The 9,490-nt window shown below is 44.5% G+C and overlaps 1 protein-coding gene across 1 annotated transcript in view; it reads left to right on the forward strand.

Moving 5' to 3' along the window:
• Window positions 1-309: 309 nt before the first annotated feature.
• Window positions 310-9,490, forward strand: part of ZNF746 (zinc finger protein 746) — a 19,711-nt gene continuing 10,530 nt past the window's right edge. Inside the window, 3 exon segments of the mRNA XM_023514462.1 lie at window positions 310-604; window positions 693-819; window positions 1,811-1,924. Coding sequence (XP_023370230.1) covers window positions 320-604; window positions 693-819; window positions 1,811-1,924 — 526 coding nt within the window. The 5' untranslated portion in view covers window positions 310-319.

Here is a 9,490-nt window from a genome sequence, read left to right on the forward strand (position 1 = left end):
GCAATACCACCTTCAGGAGCCCACAGTGTGGGGGCACGCATGCAGGCAGTTACTGTACTGGGTGGGCAGCCATGATGGTCATCTGCACAGCACACTGCAGAGGCCTGGAGGAGAGGCCAGGTCTAAGATACCCTGAGGAGGTGGTTGCCACATTGAGCTCTGGCCTATGGTAACAGGATAATCCCACTGTCCACATACAGGGTTCCCCACTCCCAGCCCAGCTCCCCTATGCCTAGGGGAGATAGGCTCAAGGAATACATTGGGTGGAATAAATGATGTGAGTTTCTCTCTCTTATTCTGAAAGATTTCTCCGTGGACAATGGCAGCTACAATTCAGGCCATGGAAAGGAAGATTGAATCGCAGGCTGCCCGCTTGCTTTCCCTAGAAGGTCGAACCGGGATGGCTGAAAAGAAGCTGGCTGACTGCGAGAAGACGGCTGTGGAGTTTGGCAACCAGCTGGAGGGCAAGTGGGCCGTGCTGGGGACCCTGCTGCAGGAGTACGGGCTGCTGCAGAGGCGGCTGGAGAACGTGGAGAACCTACTGCGCAACAGGAACTTCTGGATCCTGCGGCTGCCCCCAGGCAACAAGGGGGAGGCCCCCAAGGTAGTCCTGGGACACCCTGCGCTGGGGGAACCCCAAAGGCTGGACCTGTGAGCATGTGGGTGAGCGCGTGCAACACTTGTGGTTCTAGGTGCCCGTGACCTTTGATGACGTGGCCGTGTATTTCTCCGAGCAGGAGTGGGGCAAGCTGGAGGATTGGCAGAAGGAGCTCTACAAGCACGTGATGAGGGGCAACTATGAGACGCTGGTCTCCCTAGGTAAGGCCTGGCACTTGTTTCTCTGTTAAATGGGAATTTGTAAGCCCTCAAACCTCTTTCTGTTCAGGGTTGTTTTGATCTGAGTGATGTATAAATCACAAGAAATGTTGACCTTGGAAGGAATTATCTTTTCCTCCTGCAAAAGATGGGTCCTGGGCAGTGAAGTCTGAAGCTCCCTCCTCCCTGGGCTTTGAGGGTCATGGAGTGCCCCTCTCCTAACTAGGCCTGAGTATGGGCCTTTCTGTTCTTGCTGAGATTTGGAGTGGAGAAGGCTCCTACTACTCCCATACCCAGTAAATGATCAACCCCACATTTGAGAAAGACTTTCTTTCAGCCTTCTCTTGCAGAGATGTGTAGCCTTCACAGTGGCATGCCTTGGGGTCAGGGGAGAACGCAGGCAGACTGTGCTTGCAGCAAACATTTTCTTCATGCCCCAAAGTTTTGCTTCCCCCAGACCCTGGGGCTACTGCTGCTCTCTCTTCTCATCTGTACTTCCCAGGAGGGGCCTGGACTCTGTTTCTTCCTGGGCTGGTTTCTTCTTCCTGATGGTGTTTGTGTGACTCCAGAGCTGAGGGTAATAAGGCATGTTTAATGAGGACGGGAGCAGGTGCACACTCCTGTTAGGTTCTAATGTGGGAACTGAGCTGCTTCATGCTGTGGACCTCTATCCCAGTTTCTTAACCCCAGCACTGACCTTTTGGACCAGATGACTCTTTGTCGTAGGGGCTATCCTGTGTTGTAGGATGCTCAGCAGTGTCCCTGGGAGCGACCCATCAGGTGCCAGTAGTGCCTTTCCTCTACCCATAGTCACAACAATCAAAATTGTCTCCAGAATTTGCCAAATGTCCCATGTAGAGCAAAGTTGACTGGTTGAGAGCCACTGCTCTGTATCAATTGAGAAATCCAGTTCCTAGACCACTCTTGGTTTTCCAGGCTGACTGTTCCCACTCTGACGGGCATGGCAAAAGCCAACCTTTCTGTCTTTCCTCAGACTATGCCATCTCCAAGCCCGAGGTCCTCTCCCAGATTGAGCAAGGCAAGGAGCCATGCAGCTGGCGTCGCACTGGCCCCAAGATCCCAGATGTTCCTGTGGACCCAAGTCCAGGTGAGGGACTAGAAGTCCTGGGAGATGGCAGGTGATCAGCTGGAAACAGAAAAGTAAGGGCCAGGGAAGGTATGATCTTTCCAGAAACAGCCAAGGAGAAATATCAACCTTAACATGTTTTAAGTCTACATTTTTTATAGTTGAGTTATAACCTATCTAACCTATTCAGCTAATATTCTAGAAACGGATATTCTCCATCAGGGAAGGAGAGAGTCAACCTAGTCTTTTAGGAAAGAGAACCAGTGGCACAGAATTAGGGGAAGAAAGAGGTAGGCACTGAGAAGGCAGGTAGGAAAATTATTGACTCTTCAACAGCATAGGGGTTGGAGCACCAGCCCCCCATGCAAGCAGAAGTTTACTATAACTTTTGACGCCCCCAAAACTTAACTACTAATAGCCTGCTATTGACTGGAAGCTTTGCCAATGACATAAACACTCTATTAACATTTACTTTGTATAATCTATGCATTATGTACTGTGCATATATTCTTACAATAAATTAAGCTAGAGAAAAGAAAATATTAAGTAAATCATAAGAGAAAATATATTTGCTATCGTTAAGTGCAAGTGGATCATCATACAGGTCTCCATTCTTGTCATCTTCACATTGAGTATGCTGAGGAGGAGGAAGGACAGGAGGATTGGTCTTCCATCTCAGGGGTAGCAGAGGCAGAAGAAAATCCACGTATACGTAGACTGGCACAGTTCAAACTCAAGTTGTTCAAGGGTCAACTGTGCATTGAAAGCAAAATTAATTCATAGATATGCAGAGTCAGCCTTGCCTTCATCTAAGAACCAAATTTCAGTTAACTCCATTAGTAGTTGCAGAATGTAAACCCATCAGTTAGTCTTGGGGTTCAATAGGATTAGAAGCACAGATTTATTTAACAGGTGATCTGGATACCAGATGTCAGTGTCTCAGGTTTTCCTGGGGCCAGTCAATACCCTTGGAAAACCAAATTCCTGAAGTGAGGACTTTGCTGGGTCATTTGACCAGGGAGACTGTCTCTGCCAGGCTTGTCCCCTGATTCCTGCAGAAGACCCCCCCTTGACTATGTCACCAGCCTTGGGTTTCCCTTTTTTTTGACCCTACTTACTCAGAATTGAATGTGTCTTCCATGTTTGCTGTTTGATCTCAGTTAGATCTCTCACTTCACCAAGGGCAGAAGCATGCGCGGAGCTGACCACATTGCCAGCATTCACTAATGCACTTGGTTCAGCAGATGTATTTTGAGAATCTTCTGGGTGCTAAGGACAGGGCTGGAAGCAGAGGATAGAAAGAGACCGAGAACAGACACTGTCTGGATGGAAAGGGTGGCTTCCAGCTTCTTACCCGTGGTGGTGGTCTGTGCTGAGTGGGTTTTATTGTTTGTAATGTGTGTGTGGAAGCTTCCCTGGCTTCCACCCCTTCACACTCAGAAATGCACTGGCCATTGGTGAGACCCCACCACCACCCCCAGCACTCACTAACCCACTTTCCACCTTGAGCTCATCAGCAGGAATCCCATGTGACTTTTGTCCTTGTCCTCTCTGGACCAAGCAGCCAACTCACAGCTTGTCCCTCACCCCCATTGGCTTGGCCCGTGCCCTTGTCAGACCCCAGCTCCCCTTCTCTTCACCTCCTACAAATCCCTCCACTGAACTTGGTGGGACCCAGCACCCGACCCGCTAGGTCCTAAGTGTTCCTGCCCCTTCCTGCTCAGACAGAGCCCTTCAGTGAACTCCCTGCATGCTGCCTTCCTCTTCTCCATGTCCTCTAAGCCACCAGACCTGTGGGGAGTGTATCCTTGTTTCTTGGTATTGCCACCATGTCAGTCTCACTCCCTACGCTCCAGGAACCCCGCCTGTGGGTCTCAGCCCTCTTTCTCCTGCCCTCTGCAGACCTCTGAGGACTCCCCCCCCCCATTCTTCCTGCCCTCACTCTTGGTGATGGCAACATCCACACACAGTCCTATGCCCCCTCCACCTTCCCCCATGGCCATCCCCATGACTGCATAACAAGTCTTCACCTCTCACACTCAACTCCTGCCATCCCTCCTAGTGAAATCTGCCTGCCTGTTCTGTGGCTGCACCCGCGCAGCTGTGTGTGGCTGGAGAAAACCCCACGAGCCACACTGTGTCCTGACATTCATGACCAGTGGCTTCAGTAGGCTCTGCCCTGTGGTGACTGCAGCTCCTCAGCTACCTCCCTAGCCCAGCATTAGGCAAACTCTGTCCCAAGGGCCAAACCCAGCCTATCTGTTTCTGCGTGGCCCACAAACTGAGAGTGGTTTCCATACTTTAAAAAAACTGTTTTTAATTAAAAGAAGCACACTATGCTCATAGCCCTCCCTGGCCCACCAGCCTTCTCCTGTGCCCACTGCTCTGTCCTGGGTCCTGTGGCTGCTGAACTGTCAGTCCTCCAGTCAGAAGCCCCTTCCACCCGCGCTAGATCCCCACCTGTTCTGTCTTCTGACATCTTCCAGGCAACCCGGACAATCCTGCCTCAACCCTACACCCTCCAGCCACTTCCCCACTCCTCTGCTTTCCTGTGACACACTCCATGGGGCACCATCTCTGTTTCTGTTTCCCAGTCCCCTTCCCACTCTGTGTTAATCCCCTTCCGCTAAAATCCTTCTCATCGCAGTCACTAGTGACCCCCGTGCTGCTAACAGGTGTATTTTCTTTCTTGGCCTGTTTGTAACACTCTCTCCTAGTGTCACTTTCGTGTGTGTGTGTGTGTGTGTGTGTGTGTGTATACATATATATATATATATATATATATATTTTTTTTTTTTTTTTTAAGAGACAGGGTTGCACTCTGTTGCCCAGGCTGGAGTGCAATGGCATGATCATAGCTCACAGCAACCTCAAAGTCCTGGGCTCAAGGAATCCTGCCTCAGCCTCCCGAGTAGCTGGGACTACAGGAGTAGACCACCATACCCAGCTAATATTTTTAATTTTTTTTTGTAAAAACAGGGGTCTCAATATATTTCTCAGACTGGTCTTGAACTCCTGCCCTCAAGTGATCCTCCTGTTTCAGCCTCCCAGAGTGCTGGGATTATAGGCGTGAGGCACCATGCCCAGCTGAGTCCCATCTTATGGCCCTCCTGGTTTCCCCACCCCACCACTCTTTTCTTGCTGGTTCCTATTGGTCTTGGGGGACTCAGTGTTAAAGTGCCCTCAGCACAGCCCTCTCCTTTCTGTGTGCCCAACTCTCACCATCTCATGGTGCTTTTCAAATTTGCCTTTAACAATCAAGAATTAATATTAGCATAGGTTGCAAGGAAAGGTTTAAGTTTCCCCCACAAGGATGTCTAATTTTCAACAAAGTTTGCTGAATATTTTGTCTTTTCTTCACTGGTTTGTAACAGGAGCCTTTCATGACCCAGGTTTCCATGAGTGCAGGTTGTCTTGGGCTCTTATTCTGTTTCTTGGTCTCTGCGTTTTCCACTGCACTCCTTCAGCTTCCAAATAAGCCTTGTTATCAATCCTTCTCTGCTTGTTCTTCAGAAATTCTCTTGACTATTCTTGGACTTTTGCTCTTCCACATGAATTTCAGAATCTTTATGTCAGGTTCTCAAGAAAATTTTATTAGAAGTTTGATTGGAATTGCATTTACTTTATAATTTCTGGACAATTGCCCTCATTACAACATTGAGCTTTTCTAGCTCCAGGAACACTCACTCTGTGTATTTGAATAAGGTTTTACAATTTTTCCTCATGGTTGTTTTTATTGTAAATGGGTTTTTTTCTAATTACATGTTTTAAACAGTCATTGCAGGTGTACAGGTATGCTATTGGCTTTTGTTTAGTAAAAGAAAAATTTTGCTCTTATTAAGTATAATGATTTGTCTCTTTAGATTCTTTTGGGTGTTTTTATCTATACAATTATATCCTCCACAAATAACATAAAAGTTATCTTCTCTTTTAAAAATTTTATAGCTTTATTTTTCTTATGTAGCAGGGTGGCTAAGACAGCGCTGAATAGGAGTAATGATAGTTGGCATCCTTATCTATGGATAAGATAGAATTTCATCCTTAAATATGATAAAGACTTCTTTAATACTCTTCATTTAAAGAAGTGTCCTTCTACTCTGGCTAGCCCAAAGTCTTTATTGTGAACAAATGCTAGCTTGTATCAATTGCTGGTTGTTTTTTTGTTTTGTTTTTTTTTACTTTCTAAATATTGTGTTTTATTTCTTTTAAAACATTGTTACTGTGTATTGTATATAATAGTAAACAAAATGCATACAGGATAAAATTCGTGCAAAGTTTAGAGAATGATAGTAAACACCCATTTTCCAATACCCAGCATAAGAGACAGATCACAGCCTGAACCTGCCAGGACCCCTGTCCCTCCTCAGTCACCATCCCCTTCCTTCCTCTCACAGATAAACAGAAAATTCAGAAACAGAGGTAATCATTACCTTACATTTCTTTACTTTTTGTACCCTATGCATTTATTTCCAAATAATAATGTTTAATTTTAGCTGTTTTTGAACTTTTTCTGAATGAAGTCTTACCACATATATTTTTCTTTAACTTGCTGTTCTCACGTGGCATTGCTTTTGAGACTCACCCGGTTGCTGTAATGTAGCTGTGGCTCCTTCATTTTCATGACTGTGACCACTACATAGTTTTCTATTTTATAACTGTAACACAATGTATTTCTTCCTTCTGTTGGGGGATATTTGTGTTGTTTTTAATTTTTCTTCCTTTTAGGAACAGTGCTATTATGGAAATTCTTACGTATGTATAAAAGTTTGTCTAGGTGTGGACTTGGGAGTGGAAGTGCTGGGTCTCAGGAAAGAGGCATAGTCGACCTTTCCAGGTCACAGGTGGGGATCCCAGTCTAGGAAGCCCCTGGGGGTGGGGGCTCCTATCATACCCCCTTATCACCTGCCTTAAAAGTGCCGTTTTCATTTCTGCCTATGTGGTAGAGTGAAATGGTTTAAAATTTGTGATTTAAAACTTGAATTTTCCCATTAATGAGATTGTATTTATGGGCCGTATGTCTTTCCTCTTCTGTGAAATGCCTGGTTATATCTTTTGCCAAATTTTCTTTTAAGTTGTTTTTCCTGTATTCATTGATTTGTGAGCCATTCTTTACATATTCTAAATATTAATCTTTTTTGTAGCAGTAGACTCTAATCCAGTATGATGAATCTTAAGCTTTTTGTCAGTTATATGCATTTGCTGTCTCCTCTATTCATGGAATATTTTAGAGAACAGATGTTTTTCATTATAATATACTTGGATTTACTAGTCTTTTCACTTATGGTTTGTCCTTTTTGTGTCTTAAACAATTAAGAGATTTTTACCTCCTTCCAGGTTGTCATATACCATTATGTATTTCCTACTAAAAGTTTGTAAATTTTGGTGGGACACAGTGGTTTACACCTGTAATCCTAGCACTCTGGGAGGCCAAGGCAGGTAGATTGCTTGAGCTCAGAGGTTCAGGACCAGCTTGAACCAGAGCAAGACCCCATCTCTACTAAAAATACAAAAAAAAAAAAAAAAAAAAACAGAAAAGAGTATCACTTGAGTCCAGGAGTTGGAGGTTGCTGTGAGCTTTGATGTCTCCATGGCACTCTACCCAGAGCAACAGCTTGAGACTCTGTCTCAAAGAAAAAAAAAGTTTATAAATTTTGTCTTTCACATTCAAGTTCTTAATCCATTGAGACTGGAGTTTTGTGGTTATGTGAGGTAGATGCCCCGGTTCTTTTCACTGGCACTCTGGCTTTTCTTTCGCTTTGCTATTTCAACTAAACTTTAAAATCACCTTATCAAGTCCCACGAAAAATCCACCTGCGGTCATGGTTGGAATTGCGTTCAGTTCAGATATCCTGCAGAGAAGGGTCCTGTTTATTATATGAGTTATGTTTAGCTGTGAACCTCTTAAGTCCCTCCATGTGGCTTGTCAGTAATGTCTCAGTAAAGTTTTGTAATTTTCTTCTAAAAACATCTTGGACATTTTGTTTGTTTGTTTTGTTTTGTTTTTAGAGATAGAGTCTCACTTTGTCACCCTCAGTAGAGTGCTATGACGTCACAGCTCACAGCAACCTCCAGCTCTTGGGCTTAGGCAATTCTCTTACCTCAGCCTCCTCAGTAGCTGGGACTACAGGCACCCACCACAACCCGCGGCTATTTTGTTGTTGGTGGTGGTGGTGGTGTTGCAGTTTGGCCGGGACCAAATTTGAACCCGCCACCCTTGGTATATGGGGCCAACGCCCTTCTCACTGAGCCACAGGCGCTGCCCTTTTGGACATTTTTTTGTTAGATATGATCCTGGGTTCCTTATATTTTTTTAAATCACAATTGTTGGTGGTATCTTTTTCTAACTTGCGTTTTCTGTTTGCTGCTGATATGTCTGGGGGTGAGGGCAGGGAACATCCCTCTCCGAAGGCTCTTCTTCCACTGTGCCCTGGGAAGAGAGAGTGTGCAAAGAGCACCCACCCCTGGTGGAGGGAAGTGACACACACTGGAGAGTTTGGGAACAACAGGTGGCCTAGTGCAGTCCAGCAGCTGGCTGCCTCCAGCCTGCACATGGTCTCTGCTAGATTCAGGCTCTTTCTACCCTGGTCTGCTGGGTAACTTCCTGATTCTAGGGCTAGTATTGAAGAGTCCCTCCTGCCCACAGATAAAAGCTACATCCTAAATTATCAGTAATAAAAATAGCTTAGCCTCACCCTTCTTGCTTTTTTATTTCTCTGGTAAGATCTGTGACAGAGAAGAAAAGAGGGTAGTTGATAGACTCCCTAAAAAATCTTAATAGTACATAAAGCTATTTTTCACTTACTGATATTTCTATCGAGCAATCTTGCTAAAATTCTCACTGATACTATTAACTTTTCTAATAATTGTCTTGTGATTCTCCTGCAAAGTTAGTTGATCATACTATCTATGAGTAATAGGATTTTTTTTGTTTGTTTTTTCTTTCAAATCTTTATAGTTTGTTTTTCTCTTGTTTTATTGTACTGGCTGAGAACTCCTAGGAAAATTCTTAAATAGAAGCAGTGATTAATAGGTATCCTATTGATTCATAATTTTAAAGAGAATTTTTTTTAACTTTTTAGCTTGAGTGTTACATGTATTTGCTAAATACAAATAAATATATATGTAGCATAATTGGTAAAGACATTTCCTATATTTCTGTTTGGCTAGGTGCTTCTAATAGTAATGACTGTTGAATTTAATATAATTTTTCTCTTGGTGTCTATTGAGGGATTATGTGGTTTTTCTCCTTAACCTGTTAAGGTGACAAGTGTTATTTTCTAATGTTGAACCAAACTTGCATGATCCTTTATGTACATTATGGATTTTGTTCCTTAATTATTTTGCTTAAGATTTTTGAGTCTTTGTCATGAGTGAGACAAATCTGCAGTTTTCTCGGCCTGTCTTTGTCTTGTTTTGGTATGAAAGATGTGAGCTGTGGGGTGGCGCCTGTGGCTCAGTGGGTACGGCACTGGCCCCATATACCGAGGGTGGTGGGTTTAAACCCGACCCCAGCCAAACTGCAAAAAAAAAAAAAGCCAGGCGCCTGTAGTCCCAGCTACTCAGGAGGCTGAGGCAAGAGAATTGCCT

Source organism: Otolemur garnettii, unplaced genomic scaffold (assembly GCF_000181295.1).
Source record: "Otolemur garnettii isolate 467f Iridium unplaced genomic scaffold, OtoGar3 scaffold00053, whole genome shotgun sequence".
Lineage (NCBI taxonomy): Eukaryota > Metazoa > Chordata > Mammalia > Primates > Galagidae > Otolemur > Otolemur garnettii.